Below are 21,517 nucleotides of genomic sequence, written 5' to 3'. Positions count from 1 at the left end.
CACACACACACACACACACACACACACACACACGTCTTTCTCTATATCACCCAAATGAATCGAAATGATATGCAACAATTTGTGTAAGTCATTTTATTGAATGTCTTTATTGTTGCACAGTTTATCAAAATTATCCCATTCTGGTAAGGTATACAGATGACACGACAAGTGCAAGTATGCTTCACCGGAACAACAGATATAGAAAAGAAAGGGGGGACAAGAAAACAGAAACGAATATTACAATGAACAATATTCCGGTTAAATGTTCGATTTCTCATATTACAAAGTGTGTTACAGTCGAGTCACAGACTCGGTCAACGTGTCAAGGGGGGGATAGGAGGGAGAAGGGAGGAGTGCTGAGATATGGGGTACATTTTACCGAAGAGAGAGAGAGAGAGAGAGAGAGAGAGAGAGAGAGAGAGAGAGAGAGAGAGAGAGAGAGAGAGAGAGACGGGGAATGGGTGGGGGGGGGGGGGGGGGGTGTGATGGTATGTGGATTGGGTCAAACGGACAAAGACCGATACAATACATTTATGGAATGGCAATATTAAGGGACCATTTGAAAAAAAATCTTCGGTATCGGCGCATTAAGTGGATTCATGACCATGAGGCACACTGACTTCAATTTGTTCCTACAGTCTTCATAATAGCCTATTAAATAAGGGATGGTACTTGACCAAAATTCTCCAGTAAGACAATAAATCACCCTGGGTAGGCATTAAAAGTTACCTTCTTTCTCAGGTATGAATTTTTACAACCCATTTCAAGTCATTTTCTCCTAACTTAATATCCTTTGATTGACACAAACATGTATTAAAGCTGACGAAAACTTGTACTCAGCAAAACTCAATGAATGGTATTCAGAGCTGAAAAAATCACATGGACTAGTTGACGTTGTTTAAAGATAAACAAGTCCAGAAGCAAATTTCCACCGTTTACATTCAGGAACAAGACAGACGCATGCAACATGGTAACCGTATAAAAGCGGACAAACACTCAAGTCCTTAATGGCTAAAAACCGTAGGACTTTTAATATTAATTTTACTACTACTACTGGTAACCGTATACACGGAAATAATATTGTCGCAAAATTCTACATGCAGGTCTGTTACAGTTTACAAGAGAAGAAAGGTAACATTTTCTAAGAAATGATTGTAATCAAAACAGTGTGGATGTACGTAGGGTAAAAAATGAAAGAGCTAGAAAAAGGTACTTAAATCAACTTCCTCTTTATAACGTTACAGGACTTAAACATGTTAGCTTCAATAAATAGTTACAGGTAGTTATGTACTTTTTTTCATGCACGTTCCTTCTTGTAAAATCAGTTTTGCTCACTATCTCAGCCGATCCGCATTTGCTTTTACAAGGGAGATAAGACCATCCCTCCACTTAGACACACACCAAAAATCAACACCCGGACTGCTTTTCGTGGCGAGCTTGAATTTTAGCGGATAGTTTGTTTGTTTGCTTAACGCCCAGCCGACCACGAAGGGCCATATCAGGGCGGTGCTGCTTTGACATATAACGTGCGCCACACACAAGACAGAAGTCGCAGCACAGGCTTCATGTCTCACCCAGTCACATTATTCTGACACCGGACCAACCAGTCCTAGCACTAACCCCATAATGCCAGACGCCAGGCGGAGCAGCCACTAGATTGCCAATTTTAAAGTCTTGGGTATGACCCGGCCGGGGTTCGAACCCACGACCTCCAGATCACAGGGCGGACGCCTTACCACTAGGCCACCGTGCCGGTCTTTAGCGGATAGTGGCTTCTACGAAATTAATTCATTAAGAAAAAGTCCCACTGTACACAGAGCGCATTCAGGCTGTTTTGGTATTTGACCAAGTGGAGGGATCGATCGTCTTACCCTATGTTAAAACCTCATCAGATCCGATACGTAGAGCCTAATTGTTTTCACGAGAAGGAGTGTGCCTTTACGTCTGGGGTATACACAAATAAAATTACAATGAAGATACAACATCCTGTAGACCACCCACAGAGATGGAATCAATAGTATTATGCACTGTGTAGGGAGTAGACTGAGTATACTGCTTCCAAGTGTATGCAAGTCATCCTTCGAGCTACCAAACAAACAAAAATTCTCTCCAGCCGTGAAACAGACAGTAATTTTTACATCAAGCCATGAAACTCAATCATATTCTTTTTTTCCTTTTTTTTCCAGAAGTATAATGAAATAGGAAGGGAGCAGGGTGGGAAGGAGCTGTGCACGTGAGATTGAGTTTCATGTGCAGCCAAGTAAAAGTCGACTATTTTAGTTTCGCTTGTCTGGTAATGAACATTAATGGTGCTGATCGAGTGTGCATACCAGCAATACAAAAAGCTGCAGAGGTTAATATTCAGATACTTTTCTAAAACACTCAAACAATGTCTATTTTTTTTAATTCTAACCAACAAAGATACAAAACAGCCACATCAGCAGAATCTCTGCTCCGATCTGTCATTTCAAAATGTCACAGCAAGCAAGATGCACTGCTGCAGACAAACAAAGCAGGACATAATTCCCAGCAGCAGTTTTTCCTCATCAGCTAAACGCAAATCATATTTGGTAAAAACATGCAAGTCTCAGTACAACTTCCCCACTCCCAACCCCCGCCCCCCCCCCCCCCCCCTGTCTCTCTGCTAAATGGACCTCAAACAAAGCAATGAGTTTTCTCCATCGAAAGCATCTGTTCAGCACAGAGAGGGTAAAACACAAACAAAGGTATAAAAAACAAAAACAAAAATCCTGTTACTTTTAAATGCAAAAAGAATCCTTTCTTTCTTTCTTTATTTGGTGTTTAACGTCGTTTTCAACCGTTCAAGGTTATATCGCGACGAGGAAAGGGGGGGGGGGGGGGGGGGGGGGGGGGTGGGATAGAGCCACTTGTTAATTGTTTCTTGTTCACAAAAGCACTAATCAAAAAATTGCTCTGACAGGGGCTTGCAATGTAGTACAATATATGACCTTACTGGGAGAATGCAAGTTTCCAGTACAAAGGATTTAACATTTCTTACATACTGCTTGACTAAAATCTTTACAAACATTGACTATATTCTATACAAGAAACACTTAACAAGGGTAAAAGAAGAAACAGAATCCGTTAGTCGCCTCTTACATGCTGGGGAGCATGGGGGGGGGGGTGTGCAAAAAGAATCCAGGTCATTGGAAACCGGAACAAGCAAAGTTGCTCCTCATGTAAAACATCCAAGTAAAGAACCCATTGCATGCATGTACTTTTTCAAACTTACACTTTGCGATACACTGACACTAACATGAAATAAAATAAAAATAAAAGCGTAGATATACAAAGTTTCATTCCTGCTGTTCTTTTTTTCAAAAATCAATGTAATGTTCCATTAAAAAACAAACAAACACATAAACAAACAAGAAAATAAATAGTGTGCTCTTACTCTTGCAGCAGAAGGTGGGAAACAGTGAAACATAAAAAAAGACATTTGCTGAGGTCCATCAGACAGCATGCAGCTCTCAGCAGACTTCATACATACTTTACAGCAGGGCTTGCAGAAAATAAAACTTGAGGAAGTATTGCTTAAAAATTGGCAATTTAAATGTGTCAGGAAAATATTTTTAAAAGAAAAACCACAATCATTTCTTCCCTACCATTATAACTGCGGAAACCAAAGAGCAAATATTTATAAAAACTTAATGGAAAGAAAAAACTGCAACCAAATAAAATAAAATTAAACATACAATTACAAAAAGAAACAAATAAGCAAATTCCCCTCCTCCTCCCTCCTAACAAAAAAAGAACAAGAACAAAAAGAAAAATGTCTGATACATGTAGTTTCAGGTGTACACTGAAGTGCCTTTAAAATACCAAACCTACCTCCTGAGTGTTGAGCTACACTACACAACTGCTTAACAGCTGATGGTCAGTCTCTTCAATTACTGACAATACCCCCCCCCCCCCCCCCCTCTCTCTCTCCCCCCCCCCTCCTCTTCCCCTCAGCAGAATTATAGTTTCTTCCACCGCCCATACCAACCTATCCCCCTCAAAACTACAGACAGAAGGCATGCAACCAAAAAGACTAAAATCAAACTGTTCACAGTCAGTTACAGCAACCCTCTAGTTTACAGCTTCTGTTTCTGAAGACCATGGAAGTATCTCTTGATGTATTATAAGAGACCACAGTAACATCAAGTGAGTTCTTCTTCGCACTTGGTTAATGCACACATTGCTCTTCCATACAACATCAAATCACAGAACTACAGGCCGATGCAATGTCTCTCAGGTAATTTTCACTTTCACAAATTCACTTTATGGGTACATTGTACGTGCATGCATTAATGCGCCAACAGTGTGCATTAGTGGGATGGCAGAAAGCTAAAAACAGTGGAACCCCCCTTTTCGGACCGCCAAAAAAATCTCCAAAACCCAAGTCCTTTACTTTAAAGAGAGGGAATTTGAAAATGGGGGTGAATTTACAGACTTTAATGAACAGGAAATCTGAGAAAGTGCTGTCTTAAAAATGGGAGGTAGGGGGAGGGGGTACTGTTCTCAATAAGTAAGGGGGCATCAAACGGGTGGTCCCACTGTATCCCGAAGACAAACAAGCCCCTGAAGGTAGACTAAATCACAGCAGCATATTTAGGGGGGTTTCTCATGAAAATATATACCGTAAAATCCCTAGCAAACGCCCAGTATCTAGCAAACGCCCATCCCCCACTTTTGGCCAAAAGTTATGCAGAGGGGTCCATACCTATCAAACGCCCACCCCGTTTTTTTACAAATTTGCTTTTAGACAGTCAGCCTCTTCTGACTGTTCGATGGTTCGCCATTTTTTTGGGAGGTGGGGGGGGGGGGAGGGTGGGTGGGAGGAATAAAGACCTACAGCGCAAGGCGATAAAATTGGCAGGTGCTTTTAATGTGCAAGGCTTCGTAGCATCAGACATGTGGCTCAAGCGCTGGAAACTGCGCCACACGGTTTCTTCTCGACGAGGAACCACTGCCAGCCAAAGGGTCCCTGCCGACTTCGAAGATCAACTTCTTCAATTCCGTCGAAATATTCTGCGCCCTTCGTCATCCCCATGACTGCCATCTGTCCAATATAATGAACATGGACCACACGATGATTCGTGTCGGTTTCACCAAACCTTTTAAAGATGACATGCAGAGACAGCTGGGTTGAGTGGATGAGAGAAGCAAGACCACCGACAGCTGCAGGCAACCTCAAGCAGCCTAGAATGCAAGACGTCATCAACTGGGTCAGCAAGGCATGGGAGAACATACGACCTGAAACGATCATTACGTCCTTTCTCAGGTGCGCAATTTCAAACGCCATGGACGGTTCCCAAGATGATAAAATACTTGAGTGGTTTCCAGATGAAATCGGCGCTATCCTGCCTCGCAATCACGGCAATGGAGATGCTCCAGAAGAAGCTGTGAGTGGAGACGTTTGCTAGGGATTGTACGGTATAAGCAGAAACTGAGCATCACAAAAAAGTGCCTCAAGAAAATTCAGTATCAATTATAGCCATTTAAAAATGAAACTTAACTCAGCCTGCATGTTCAGGTTCCGTAAGCAATTTACAGTTGTATACAAATTACAATACAATGTACACCAATATATACAGACAAAGTTAAAACATTTTACAATTGATAAAAGCATACAAACTTTGTAACACACACAAAGAAACACACAGTATTAAATCTAACTAATCAACAGAACAGAACAGAACAATATGAGCTGCATTTATGCATCAGGAGTACAAAACATTTTCATTTTGATGGAGTGAAGCCATAAAGATCAAAGAACTACCAGAAAATATGTCACCTGTAGTTGATTTTTCCAGCTGCACAATGAACTGTACTATAAAAGGTCCCAATGTAGAGTGCAGAGACCAAAATACTGTTTGCAAAAGAGATAAACAAACTCTCTTACAATTTCTATCTTTAAACGCAATAAATCAAGAAACAAAGCAGTGGTACCGTTGTATCGATTAAACGTTCCCTCCAACTGCCGTTCTCTTTCTTTCTTTACTTTATTTGGTGTTTAACGTCGTTTTCAACCGTTCAAGGTTATTTTGCGACGGAGGGAAGGGGTCCCGGTGATGGGATAGAGCCACTTGTCAATTGTTTCTTGTTCACAAAAGCACTAATCAAAAATTTGCTCCAGGGGCTTGCAACGTAGTACAATATATTACCTTACTGGGAGAATGCAAGTTTCCAGTACAAAGGACTTAACATTTCTTACATACTGCTTGACTAAAATCTTTACAAAAATGGACTATATTCTATACAAAAAACACTTAACAAGGGTAAAAGGAGAAACAGAATCCGTTAGTCGCCTCTTACGACATGCTGGGGAGCATCGGGTAAATTCTTTCTCGTCCCAACCAATATGGGACTCCCCCTAACCCGCGGGAGGTAACTCTCTTACAATTTCTATCTTTAAACGCAATAAATCAAGAAACAAAGCAGTGGTACCGTTGTATTGATTAAACGTTGCCTCCAATCCAACTGTCGTTCTCTGACACACTCTATCATCCATCTTTTTTAATGCATGGAGAAGCTATAATTGACAACTAATGAAACATCTCAATTTATCAACTTGGCATGCATGCATATGCATGTGCCTATGCATTAACACTTATCAAAAGCAATTTCAAAAAGCTTTGGGAAAAAATAGAATCTGAAGTTGGAAAGGGGGTAAGGGTTATAGGGGAAGGAGGGAGATATCATAAATTTGGGGAGCATGTAACATCCTGAGGCAAGAATGTTGTATACCTACACAGTCACTTCCAAAATAGAACGAAGAAATATACAATTTGAAACAGGTACAAGGGTCAAGAGGGTATTCAGCTGGTATTTCCTTGTTTTCACTACCTATTTTATTCATGTTTTTATTACTTAGTTAGTGGAAGAATCTTTTGTATGTATGTATGTTTGATGGTGTATGCTTTTAATTAAGCGTTGCTGACTATGAATGTAGATGTAAATGCTTGTATAACTGTGTTTTAATTTTAAATGTGTCAAGCGCAAAGAGCATAATTGTAAAGTTATGATGTTGCGCTATATAAATGCTCATTTATTATTATTATTATTAAAAGCATCTGATCAGTCTCTTATAACTCCAATTTTATTGAATAAATTTGGGGAGCAATTAACATCCTGAGGCAAGAATGTTGTATACCTACACAGCTACTTCCAGAATGGAACGAAGAAATATACAATTTGAAACAGGTACAAAAGCATCTGGACTCTCTTATAACTCCAATTTTATTGAGCTCGTGTAGCAGTTTCCTCCTCCCACCAATGCAGTTGACACAAATAATGAAACATCGGCATACAATCTTTTTTACATACTCTTCTTCTGAGTTGTATAAATGATGGCAATAATCCACATCATGGTAGGCAAAGAAAATGACATAAATAACATAATGAAAGTATATACAACCCAAACATAATTGAGTAAACAAAGTGCAGTCAACAAAATACCTTTTTCTCTTGGAGAAATGTAGCATAACAAGAAATAAAACCAAATACTATCCCCTTTAAAAGCTTGCCAACATGATTGCCTGGTTATTTACAATCAACAAAAACAAAAATATAATGCAGAAGACAGACATGTATACGTACAAAACAGAAAAACATAGTGTCATTACAGCCACACTCCATCTTGTGTAAAACAATTCAGCTTTCTGTCTGGGATCTGGCCATGCAGGCCTTAACATGGGATAAGATATATAATCCCTCTACCTGGTCACATACCAAAAATGAACATCCTGGGTGCTCTCTGCGCACAGCAGGACATTTTTTTATTAATTAATTGTATTAAAGCCACCAGAGGCTTTTCAAACAATTTATTCATTAAACAAATTCCAACTCACAGCAGCAAGTTGATTGTTGGTATATGACCAAGTGAAGGGATAGTCTTATTCCATGTAAACGCCTGCATGGCCAGATCTAAGACGATGAGGACTGTGCCTGATCTTTTTGAAAATAACTGAACAACAAGGAAAATAGTAGTACACTAGGACACTAACAATAACCAAACGAACGACATTTTCAAATTAAAAAAACACACACAAAAACAGAGATGCTATTCATTAGATTGTAAAAAAAACATGCATCACTTTAAGTGATGAAAAACTCTACTGATCATTACAACTATGTAAGATGATTCAACAGGTAAAATACAAAAAAGAAAATACACCTGTTTATAAAAGCTGCTTTGCATTATGCTAGAAAGTAGCAGGATGATTGGTTGATTGTGCAAGCTTACACACTATAGGCTAGCAGTATCCAATAAGTGTATTCCAATCTTATGTCAGACTAGCAAATTACATGTTATGTCACTTAATCCTGGTATAACAAATCAGCATCAGTAATATAATACTATTATCATTTTATATTGTCAACATCTTAAGTAATGATTTGATTCATAACACAGTTATTGTAATGATTAAACTGTATGCAACTTACCTAGGAAGTAAGAATACTTATTTAGTTTCCGCACTTTCAATAATGTTCTCACCATGGGGTCATAATTCCTTCATATTTTCTGCGACTGTTAACTAGACATTTTTAAAGCAAACATATTCAAAGTCTCACTAAATCAGCTCACAATAATAACACATTTCTCAGGGTTAACTTTGTTTGAGGTCATTTGCATTTATCATCTCATCTTTTTATCCTCAATCAATTCGAGTAATATTACTGAGGTACAAATTACCTGGAATGATTAAAACATTATAAATTTAATTATAATGTGTCACAAACTGAATCAATATAACGCTCACTACAAAAATAATACAATAATTCCTGGACTTTTGACAAACATATCACAAGTAATTTTCCTTCATCTTTGTTTCTTGTTTAAAATAACTACAAAATTTAAAACTTACTCGAAAGCAAGAACGAAGATCCAAAGAAAAAAAGTACAGTAATAAATTACGCCTGAAGAGAAATAAAACACATATATTTAACATTCTGGATTTAAAAAATCACACTCACACACATAGTTTTATAAATACAATACAGAAAGTGAGAAACACATATTCAGAAGAAGCAATAATAATAGTAATAATAAAAATAAATTTAAAAAAAAAGACGGTAATTAAAGTACATCTACATTATTATATGTAGGTCTTATTCAAAAAGATGTACCTGAATTGACTGTGAAGACCCCAGTGGTGATAGAAAATGTGAAAATAATCTTTTTAAAGAATCATTCTCTGCATCAAATGCTTGTTCAAAGATATTTGCAGTCACATTCTAACTCACACCATATTGTCACAAATGTGGCAAATAAATGCAATATAAATACTCAAAAATGGCAATATCATTTAGGTATCAAAACCATTTACACCATTTAGTTCATATACATTTGAACACATTTAAAATACATTGTAAACCATCCACTTAAGACATTAAAGTTTAAAGGCACAGTAAGACTCCCGTAAACCATCACAGATACTGTTAGGCTTTTACACATAGTACAAACACCCTTTCATTTAAACACTCACCGCTTGAGAACATCCTAGCCCGTGCCCTCCGTAAAGAGCAAGCAATTTTCAAAGAATTTATTTTTGCGTGGTTTATCTTACCCCTGAACCATCGTGAACCCGTGTGATCCAGTTTCCTTTTTTCACAATGTTGTCGTCAGTTGGTAATTCTGTGAGCTTATCTGCAATAGCATGTTATTATGTACCTCTGACTATGCACGAAACAAACATCTGTGGTTCACAAGAACTCTAGCGATGGCTTTTGACTGTTCAGAGGAACTGGCGATAGGCATAAACCGTCGTCTGAGAGAACCACGACCTTGCGTGACCCTGCTTCCGGGCGTTTCTTTTTTCAACCTTTCAAAACTTCGAATTGTACTGATCTTGTCTTGATGAAAAAAGAATTCTTTTATGATTTAAGAATGTTTGTGTAACAAGCTGTCAATTTATTATTTAGATTTTAAAAGTTAGGTCTCGCGCCAAAACGCACCACGGTCCGATTGTGTGAGGAGACAATCCGCAAAATTAATTTTTTGAAAATTGCTCGCTCTTTAAATAGGGCACCTAGGATGCTCCCGTTCGGTGAGCGTTCAAATGGAAGTGTGTTTGTACTGTGTGTGGGGCGGGGATGTAGCTCAGTCGGTAGAGCGCTGGATTTGTATCCAGTTGGCCGCTGTCAGCGTGAGTTCGTCCCCACGTTCGGCGAGAGATTTATTTCTCAGAGTCAACTTTGTGTACAAACTCTCCTCGGTGTCCGAACACCCCCGAGTGTACACGCAAGCACAAGACCAAGTGCACATGAAAAAGATCCTGTAATCCATGTCAGAGTTCGGTGGGTTATAGAAACACGAAAATACCCAGCATGCTTCTTCCGTAAACGGCATATGGCTGCCTAAATGGCGGGGTAAAAAACGGCCATACACGTAAAATTCCACTTGTGCAAAAAAACCACGAGTGTACGTGGGAGTTTCCGCCCACGAACGCAGAAGAAGAAGAAGAAGAAGTACTGTGTGAATGCAAGCCTGACAGTATCTGTGATGGTTTACGGGAGGCTTACTGTGCCTTTAACCCAATTTAATCTGTGACAGATTAGATGAGTTAATTAATACAATCAGAAAATCAGAATTGAACTGTCAGCTAGCCAACTCTTTTTTTTATCTTTGTTTAAATTCACTTTTAACCTTCATCATGCTTTCTGGGCCACGCACAAGCCAGAGATTTAGTCACTTACAAAAGTCTCTGTACTTCTGAAACTATGCAGATTTTTTTCTTGAGATGTCATGTTATCCTTTAAGACCTACCTACTGACCAGGTCTCAAAATGATGACGTTTGTAAGTGTAACAAAATAACAACAACAAGCAATTACCTAATTTGCACTACACACAGGTTAAAATAGTCAGTGGAGCAACATACCAGTGTCAGTTTAGTCAAATCATCAGTACTTTGATTATCTCTGAAATTCCTAACTGGATTGAACTAAACTGGTGTTCATATTCAAGCCCAGTAGCAAAATTTAGATTAAGGTAATGATTAATCAAAGCCAAAGGTACTAGATAAAAAAAAGCTTAGTCACCTACACCCAAAATATCAATACCAAATGTTCAGATTACAACTAAGCATGAACCAAAACGTAAAATCAGAAATTTTAAGTTCCCGCAACTTACTGCAAATAAATGCATGGTGCAAATACAGATCTTAGACAGGAAACGAAACATACACACATAGCCTGAAGCAACAATTTATTTCTACTCAACTTTACACCAAACAGACCACATGTGCTTTTTGATCCAAATTGTGACACAACTAATTGAGAATTATTTGCACAAAAACTGTTGTAACTGTATTTTCTACTTGGCCAAAACACACCAATAAAAATCTTTGAAATGTTTCTCTCTCTGTTTGCTGATGTGATGCCAATTAAAACAGTTTCTGGCTTTCGACCTTGCTTGCCATCCAAGATGTAAGTTTACACGTCAGTTGAAACTGACATTTACCTGTACATTATCACATTGGCATCAAGGGTTCATTCAAAAAAACACAAACACACAATCACAAATTAATCAAACGCAGCACTGACAAATTCTCTGCTTGCAAGTTATTCTAACTTTTTGTTACAAAAAACTGTGACAATCCATGTATATCTTTAAAATCAGAAGCTGGACTAATCACACACATAAACAACAATTAAAACTTCACATGTATGCATTACAGATGAAAACAAAAGGAACTACTGCAAATGCAGCACAAGGCAGCAAAAGCATAATTCTTGTGACAACATGGACAGTGCCAGTGCTTGCAGTTGCACAAGCAGATCACATTAGATTTAAATTGTACTGAAGGAATGAAATAAAAACACTCAAATGGGACCATTGAAAATCACTGAAAAATCACATGCTTGTCCATGCTTGAAAAAAGGACTGCATTGCATGGCAGCTCCGAACTTGGCACTGCCAGAACCAGCTTAACTGAATACAATATAATAGTCATCACTCAGTCTTTCGCCTCTCTCACACACAAACATGCACATATATATGCATGTACATGCACAAACACACACTTTGCATGCATTTAAACAATGTTAACTCACACACTGCATATAACCGCATGCATGTCACTCATTAGTTTGTAGTTGTACACACACATTCACCCTCTCTCCCCCCTCCACATCTCCTTTCATTTGCTTTTCTCACAGTAAAACTTCTCTTGCTTGGCTTATCAATGTACATGCTCTTCCTCAAGACGAAAAGCTTAAAATTAAAAAGAACATTAACACCATCATTGAAGCACACAAGCAGCAGATGCTGAACCGTCGTTTCCAGCGGCCTTGGCAAAACATATAGCTTGCATCCAGCAGTTTTGACTGAGTTCATTGTCAGCATGTATGTAGTATGTTCGCCCATTTTCTTTGCATTTTATTCGGAATGCAAACTGTTTCTTGTCTATGCTGCTCTCAGAAATTTCTGCATTTGACAATGGAATCCTTTTTGCTGTTCCCTGAAAAACAAACCCCAAAAAAGAAGAATTAGGGCTAACATAGAATGCATGATGGGGTAAAGAAACTTATAATGTGTTTGATATGATAATATATATATAAAAAAATATAGTTGTACTATAGACGCTTGGTCTGTGTACCTTTAAGGAAGGCCTGTGGGCCGAAAATGTGGAAACAAAAGATCAGACATTCTGGCTTGGTGTTGAACTTTTTATTGTGATGTATAAATAAGTTTTTTAAGCTTTCATTGTGTGGAGTGGTGCAGAGGAAAAAGAGTTTCTTGAATTCTGTATAAAAAAAAAAAGTATATATTTTATACAAAATAAATATATCATTATATGCATACAATATTAAAGGAATATAACGAACCAATAAATTGTCTCTATATGGGTATGTGTTGGGGGCTGTTATATACATATATATAATATAATGTTACCACACACCAAGAATACCTTAATATGAGTCAATTATGTACTCACCAGATAAAAATAGCAACACCAACATTAACACAATAGACCGGTTACAACATGTAGTCTTTGTCAGCACATAAAATCATAGGAGAGTATCCATTATATACTGTCCTCTTCTGTTCTGATTTTCGTCTTTCTCTCTCTGTCATCTCTCACAATCACATTATCTTATGTGCTGATGAAGACTACTTGTCGAAACAGGTCCATTGTATTACTGGTCATGTTGCTATTATTTTCTGGTGAGTAAATTTGTCTTGTTATCTTGCTCTAGTTCTTCTAACCTGCAGTCTCTTGTTCCATTTCTTAAAATTAGTGATAAAGGGCTCAGTTATTCAAAGCTGAAACAGCTGTGTTTGGGTAATGTTTTGACATTGTGATTTCTCCTTTGATATTCTTCTGCCGCACTCTTTAAATCTTTTGTTTCGTTCATGGGCAGAAACTCCCACGGCTTTTACGTGTATAACCGTTTCTACCCCGCCATTTAGACAGCCATACGCCACTTTCGGGGGAAGCATGCTGGGTATTTTCGTGTTTCTATAACCCAGCAAACTCTGACATGGATTACAGGATCTTTTTGGTGTGCATTTGGTCTTGTGCTTGCGTGTACACACGAAGAGGGATAAGGCACTAGCAGGTCTGCACATTAGTTGACCTGGGAGATCGGAAAAATCTCCACATTTAACCCACCAGACGGCCAAGGCCGGGATCTGAACTCACGACCTTCCGATCGGGAGGCCGATGTCTTATCCACAGCTTATTCCAGTACTGCTATATAAAATATATCATGTTCAAGGACAGAGAATTTTCTTGTTTACACTTCCTTATTGAAAGGCATGTATTATCTAGCAATACCTTTCTGGAAGTTTTGTTTTTTGTATTTTTGTGTTGTTGCTGCTGCAAATTGGACCTAAAGACTGAACGTGTCCAAGTGATATTCGCGGTACTGTTAATGTTATTCACACGCACTGATTTAAGTGAAAATGCTATAACTAAGATAATTAAATAAATAAATGATTAGTTGAACCGGCCTGACTCATCAGTGTAATGAATAGCTAAATTTAATAGTACCAAATCAGTTAATCGCCTTATTGTTCCCCTCTGAGTGATTTTATTCTTGCTAAGGAATGTATACATGTAAGTATTTGCCAAATTAACCATTGTTCTGCATGTCTTAGACATGTATTCATTGAAGGGATTCCAAGACTTAACCTACTTCTGAACCAAAGCAATGGAAGTGAGATATCACATTCAACAAGAGCGCTGAACAGCTGGTGTTCAGAACATGTCACTTCCTTGAGTCTCGGTCGACACGTCAGGATAATCCTTTCGTTTCTCATGTAAATGCGGTCTATTCAAAATTCAGTTTCCTAATTTCTTGTCCCACCCTTCATCACCCCCCCCCCCCCCCCCCCAGACACACACACATACACAATATAGTAAGTATAGGCTCCTACTTATATACAGCACTTACACATTACTGAATGAAAGTGCAAGACAAAACAACAAAACAAAATAATATTAAGCGCTCAGTATGATTACCAACACCACTAACACGAAACAGTTCTAACCGGGTTACTCCAGAACCCTCACGATCACCCTAGTGATTCCGTGAAGCGGTGGCATTTGCGGCAAACAGATTGTCTATTACTTGTCTTTTCTGTACAGTCGCAATTAAAATTTTATGTCGTCGTCACACGCTTAGTGATAAAACTAGGAGGAAATCGATAATTCTACAGACAAAGTCACAACAAAGCCACTATCGCTGCAAAACGTATTGAAACGTTTGGTAAAAGAGGGGAATGGTTACATCCTACAGAAAAATCATTGAGGTCAAGGCGAAAGAAACATACCTCCGGGGTACTGTAGTAAAGAAGGTCACAGTTTTTCAACACGAAAAATACACGCTTCCACTTTTTAGTTAGTCTTGCCCTCTTCATTAAGTATCCCTTGATTTCATTGGGCTCAAATTCGCTACCAGCATGACTATCAGAGCGATTTGATAGGCTGTTTGTGTGACTGCCCGATACAGAATCGGAGCAGGAAGCCATGTTGTCTGTCATGACGCACCTGTCAACATTGCCGGAAATAGAAATGCTATTTGTCGTACAAGAAAATTTAATATTTTCCATTGTGGCAACGTTTACCTTTCGAACAAGATCAGCTGTGAAGAGAGCATACTGTGCAAAAAATATTTACTCTTTAGCCTAAATATCAAATTACCCCGGGTTTTTGGTATTGCGACATACCGTCAGACGAGCGGATACGAGAAAAAGGCTCTGAAATCACCTGTGCCTGTGTGTGTGTTGGGCGATTACTGATGGCAAAGCAGTGCCTGTAAAATTTTCCGTCGACTTTAGCTGCTGTTGACGCCGTAACATAGTGTAGTGTTACTTCAATTTGTGTCATGTCGATCTCGAATGTGTTGTGAGGGGCTGACTTATTCCCAATGCAGGATTTCAAAGGGAGGTAGGGCGTCGCAGGTTTTGAAAGCAGCAGACGGCACTTTCCGCTTGTGACGGATCGGCTGTGCTGTGCTGTCACAGACACAGCTGTGTGTCAAGTCTTGGGCGCCACAGCCCCTACACCGCCAGGTGATTGCTGTGACTGGCAGTGGTTTGGCAGCTGCCAACCTGTTCTCTGACAACAATAACAACAGCACACGCATGTGTCAAGATGTCGGAAGAAACGCTGAAGGGGAGAAGTGTCTTCTGGATGCAGATTGGATTTATGCGCGAGCAAGCCTTAGTGGATTCGGACATGACACTGCCAGCCTTGAAGGAGCTAGCTTGTCAGTTCGTCGACAGAAAGGTGAGTGGAGTTCCTTATTCTCGATATTATTTCCTCCATATTGAAGGAAGTCTCAGCTAGGGCAGCTGAAGAGAGGAATGGATTGTGCAAGGAAGTGGAACAGAGAGTGAGGCCACGCCCATAGCTTTAAAGATCCATTTCCCCTGCTAGTGCCAGTAGTGGTGACAGAATCTCTTGAACAATCAGTGTTATATATATATTCACTCTGGCTGCATCTGCCTACAGCAGGCAAGAGAACATTGATTTCTGGAGGGAATATGATCCTCTGCTGTCTTGTCTTCTAAATCACCACAGCAGAAAAAATAATCTGTTTGCTTGCTACAGTTGTCAGTTCTGCTTGTCAGGCTGAATGGTTGAGTTTCAGTTTCTTTTACTTTACACAGTGCTATGCTGTTCTTCTAAGTCTCTTTGATACACATGAAGTTGACAAAGCAACTTCTCATGTAGTTTATGACTGCAGATTGTGCTTAAGATGAAAGGTTTATTTTCCCAGCCTTCGAAGCAAATAAAACAATTTGGCCAAAAATAACAACTTACAAAAATTGAAATGTTAGTTTTCAATGACATTGACAAGGCCATGTTACGGTATGTTGGTTATTTACATCGAACGCAGAAGAAGAAGAAGTTGGTTATTTAAAAAAATTTTTTTATTGACGTCCTTTTTTATTGGCCAAAAATTGCGTGATCTGTATCTTGGATACATGTCGAAGAAGAGTATATAACTTTCCTTGCAAAGTCGGCAAAATAAAAAATGTGTCTTTTTCTCGCTCCCTCCACCCCCCCCCCCCCCCCTTTAGAGCAATTGACACACTTTACAATGCGGGAATTTCTGTCGTCTGCAACAACTCCGCCATGAAGCTCCTATTTCGGATGCTCTTCCGGCATTTTATTGTTTGTACTTTCGCTACTGATTTCAACGCCACATATATGTATGTCTATTATCAAGTGAGCCTGCATTAAGAAAATAACTTAATAAGTCTGATGCCCAAAGGAAGATGAAAAACAAACAGTATGAGAAACAGAAAAGATCAACCATTTATTATTTAAAGAACTCTGGTGATTGGTCGTAGTTTGATTGGGAGACAATGTTGGGTTCTATTTTGTAAAAGATTTCCAAGAACACAGAAAGACAGAAACAACGCTTTTTTGACTGGAACAACCTTGCTCAAACGGAAAAATATAAGTCGCACGCAACATAGATGGCTCACAGTGTGTGTGCAAATTGCACGAGGAATAGTACTAAAACAAAAACCAGACAAGATGCCACCTAGGAAAGACTATTCATCGCTGACCACAGCCCAGTTGTCGATCGTGTCACCACTATTTTATGTGTAAAAATAAACATAGACATTTTTGTGTGTGGCATGTAACTGGCTAACTAGTGACATTTCTGACGGACTCAATTGCAGTTACTCGCCCGGCTGGCGAGTTAAATTTCTTAAATTTGGCCATCCCTGCCTATAATGTATCCCTCTAACCCTTTTAGGGTTTGTTATTGTCATGGATTGGATGTTGTTTTTGCATGACAATTGACATTACTAGTTCTCAATTTTGTTAGTTTAAAGTACGTAGTTTTGTTTTAAGGCATAGACTGAATTTAGTTACTTTTATTTTAGGCCACAAAAAAACCAAGAAATTCCTCCGAGGTAGGAAAAACACCCCCGTCCTTAGCATTCTCACTGCCACCAACTGAGCAGGCACTGCTAACAAGTGTGGTTATTTCCCTTTGACCATTAATATATATATACCTCTATAAGTCCTTGTAGAATCTTAATCCACCAATAACTCCCTAACCGTGTGTTTGACTGGTCCCAATTTTTGTAAGGTCTGTCTCAGGAATGTATAGAACCTGTTCACCAAGTTTGGTGACGATCGGTCCGTTCATTCTTGAGATCTATATATGCGAACACAAACAAACAAACAAACAAACACATCGAGCGAAACCTATACACACCCCTATACCGGGGGTGTAAATAGGTGTGGATAAGGTAACATATAGCCAAAACAAATAGGGTAGGAAGGTATGCAATCACTTTTTTTTTTAAACTTTTTTTTCTGTGTACAAATTAAACCTACCTGACAGGGAAATAAGTGTGCGACTCGAGCGCTTTCGCTTTCATTGCGTTTTCTGAACTCGGTTTTTGTTTTTTGTTGTTGACAAATGTAATAAAAAGTTATAGGGTCGGCCCCTAAAAATAGGGTAGGTCGGGTTACCGTAACCACACCTATTTTTTTTTTTTTAGGCCTTAGTCAATAGCAACTGTTTCTTGATTCTTCAAATTAGTTTTCATAGCACTAGCAGAAACATTTCCTTGAGTAGAACTAGAAACTTTGGTATGCATTGTACAGTGCTGTATTAAGAAACTCACGGTCATGTGAAATGCAGAAATAGAGGTATTCAGATGAAAATAATTAACCTGTGCAAGTGCATGACCACCATCTGTCTTTGGAATGTTTCATTCAAAGTGAATGTGCGCTCTGTAGTCTGTGCAAGTATACGTAACAATCAACTATCTTTGAAATGTTTATTTGAAAGCATCTGTGCAAGTGAACTCTACAAATTTCATTCTCAGTGTAGTATGTGCGGCTAGGCAGTACGCCTTGCATGAAAGATGAATGTTGGCTGCTAATTATAATGTGGGTATGCTGTGTGAATACCCTTCATAATTCATGGTGTGTGGGCATAGAAAGACTGAAGATACAGTGTGTAGCTGTCAAGCTTGACATTGTTTAACAGAAGGTGCTGTGTTGGGGACATGATGATTACCTAAAAATAACTATACACACACTGTCCTGGAGTAGCCTGTGTGAGCCTCTGCTTTCTGCAAACCCCTTCTAAAAATGTGGATTGTTTAATTGGCTATCACTGCATGCAGCTCTTAATCTTAATCAATTCTGATAGTGATAGTTATTTAATCTACAAAGTACAAACAACAACGAAATCTTACAAACTTCTAGGTTTATAATCTACTAATATATAAGAATGGGTGTTAACAGTTAAGTGTGTGTGTCTGTCTGTGGTCGACATACAGTCTCAGAGATGGCAAGAGGCAGGAAATTGTAGTCATTAAGTTCTGACATGTTTGTCTGCTCTCATTGTCAAACACAGGCGATTTCCTGTAGACACTCTGTCAGTGTCAATGTCACACTGTCAGTGTCCATTTGTTCCTACCTGTGTTTGTGTTTTCCAACTCTCAGACTTAGCCTGGTGGATCTTTTCTGTTCACATGGTTACTCAGAGGAATACCCAGACACAAGAAAGACTGCACTAACTAACTAAGGTAGTGGGTAAAATGTATATATAATATGATATACTAGATGAATACCCGCTTCGCCGGGTACGGCTTCGCCGGGAAGAAGTCAAGCCGAATACCCACCCGGCAAAGGCAAAAACATGAGTGAACATGGGAGTTTCAGCCCATGAACAAAGAAGAAGAAAGGCAATATGAAGCACTGTTCATCTCATTTGTACTTTCTCTGCACTCTACATATTTTGAATACCATTTGACATTTGCACTTGTTATAGAGGGTTTTTATTGTATCCTGAAACACGAATCACAGAGTCACGAACATTGTCGCTTACTTGCGGAACAGACAGCAACAGATCGTGTCTGTCAGGCCGAATTTTTTTAAGTAACGTACTACGTAAGGGAAGGGATGATTTTATGTAGGAGATTGACTCCCATTAAGTTCTTTCATTGGGAACTTCTGTTCAAGGTCTTTGAGGCAGAAATTACTTTGCCGCCAGATGTAAGGGCGGTTATATATATATTTAAGTCTTCTTGTCTCACTTGAGCTATATTTTCACAACTCTGGCACACGCACACACACGAACGCACACACACACACACACACATATATATATACACACACACTGTCACACACACACACTGCAGGGTTGTTGTTTTTTGTCTTGACCCAATTACCTCTCAAGTCTCATACACTTAGGAGTTAGGTGCTAAGACACAGTAAGGACAAACTCTTTCAATAGTTTCTTTGTTTGTATTTTCCTCTTGTCCTTTAAAAAAAAACCTGTTTTTCTTTTAAAATTTTTCTTTCCCGATCTTAGCTGTTAAATTTGTTTCCCTGGCACTATATTTCTCACATTCAGCATAACAATACTGTACATTTTCTTATCCAGCTCAACGTGTGTCTGGAGGCCCCTGTTAAAAGTTCACTAGGTACACTTCATTAGGGCATGCTCCTTGACTAAGTGGCTTACTAAGCTTTATATTTGTGGGTTATAGACACAGTGGAACCCCACATTAAGACCCTTCCCCTTTTTTAAGATCCTGCTTACCCAGACTTCGTGTTCACAACCTCTGTAAAATCACCCACATTTTAATACTCCCTCTTTATTTTGACCTGATTTTCGTAGGTTTTTGGAGGTCTTTAAAGCGGGGTTCCACGGTACCTTCCTTCCCGTTTGAGCTATCATTACATATATGGACCACCACATTCCTGTCCACGCTTGTACATGAGTTGAGTTGAGAGTATCCTTGGACTTGGACACATACCAGAAATCAAAAGCTGCTTCCTGAGCACAATAGGAAGTATTTGTTGAAATAAATGTCGATTAAACAAAATTACATAAATTATTTTTTTTAAACACTATTGCATACAAAACAGGCTGTCAGCAGATTGTTGGAATGTGTCCAAATGGAAATGACGCCCGTGTATGTAAAGGCTTGAACAGAACTCTGATGATTTATAATCAGGCATGCCTACGGTTACGGAGGGGCCGTATTTGTTCCAGAAAATGATTAGAATGCGCATGGTGTTCCGGAAATACGGTTTCCTGTTTTGCGTTCCGGAAAATTATTTAAAAAAAACCAGGTGTGTTTTGTGAAGAGGAAGAAAGAGACTCGAGCAAGTTGAGAGCGAGCGCCAATGACCTGTCGGACCCGAAGAGTGCCTACAGACTGTCTTTCCAACCAAGACCCTAAGCATCATGTGACGAACATCAATTTGTATAATATATATAATGTAAGTAAGGGTCAGTTATGCCTGTTTATATGATCGTTTTAACACGGGAAGAAAGTTTTTTTTAATATTTTAAAATTCTTGCAGATCCGTTTTGCCAAAAATACGACTAAATGGCTAAGTTAAGGTGACCTCAAACGACTTCCGAGTTGTTTCTAGCAAAAATTCATGCAAAAACAGTGTAAACAGTGAAAAGGTGTGTACTGTGTCTTGTTTCAAACGTTGAAGTTGAACAGCCAGTAATACCATGTCGACCATGATGTCAACGCAGCTGGTTTAATGGGACACTGACACGTCATGGGACGTACAGGTCTCTGTAATGAGAGCGTGTCAATTAGACGTTGATACACGAGGGAGCTAAGGGTGTGGTGGACAGGGACGGGGGCAACGAGTTACACTTCATCATCAACACTGGCTGACAACGACTTTCGCCAGCACCGTTTGAAATCCGTCACGCATGAGTTCAAGTACAAGAGCTGTTGCGATTTTTGTTGCGTTTTGTTTTGTCTTGACCTATTATATTGATTGGATTGGGATGGAGAAACGTTGTCTTTTAGGAACAAATGCATGTATTCTTGCAGCCTTGTATGCATTCTTCGAATACGTATACATGTACTGTTACAAATAATGGACTGTCCCTGTGGAGTACACCGTTTATATAAGTTATGTTTGATGGAATGGATGGTACTTGAGATGAGTTTAGTCGGGTGAAACGAATACAATATCATGTTTTCAAGACAGTGGGCTCTCCCTGTGACAAAGAACGCCATAAGTAAGATGAAGTAAGAAT

General features: G+C 39.0%; 2 protein-coding genes across 3 annotated transcripts in view; one reads left to right on the top strand and one right to left on the bottom strand.

Moving 5' to 3' along the window:
- Positions 1-7,226: 7,226 nt before the first annotated feature.
- On the bottom strand, positions 7,227-15,003 carry LOC138953103 (PH domain-containing protein DDB_G0274775-like). Its single transcript, XM_070324887.1, has 2 exons — positions 14,787-15,003; positions 7,227-12,468 (listed from the first exon to the last, which is right to left on the bottom strand). The coding sequence occupies exons 1-2, from the start codon at positions 14,994-14,996 to the stop codon at positions 12,250-12,252; spliced, it is 429 nt and encodes a 142-aa protein (XP_070180988.1). The 5' UTR covers positions 14,997-15,003; the 3' UTR covers positions 7,227-12,249.
- A 205-nt stretch (positions 15,004-15,208) lies between these two features.
- LOC138953099 (serine/threonine-protein kinase D1-like) overlaps positions 15,209-21,517 on the top strand; it is a 135,198-nt gene continuing 128,889 nt past the window's right edge. For both annotated transcript variants that reach the window (XM_070324882.1, XM_070324883.1), the window contains exon 1: positions 15,209-15,744. In XM_070324882.1, coding sequence (XP_070180983.1) covers positions 15,610-15,744 — 135 coding nt within the window. In that variant the 5' untranslated portion in view covers positions 15,209-15,609. The remainder of the gene's footprint in view (positions 15,745-21,517) is intronic.

This window comes from Littorina saxatilis, linkage group LG17 (genome assembly GCF_037325665.1).
Source record: "Littorina saxatilis isolate snail1 linkage group LG17, US_GU_Lsax_2.0, whole genome shotgun sequence".
Classification (NCBI taxonomy): domain Eukaryota; kingdom Metazoa; phylum Mollusca; class Gastropoda; order Littorinimorpha; family Littorinidae; genus Littorina; species Littorina saxatilis.
Note: the sequence above shows the minus strand (reverse complement) of the source record. Positions and strands in the feature narration are given on the sequence as shown.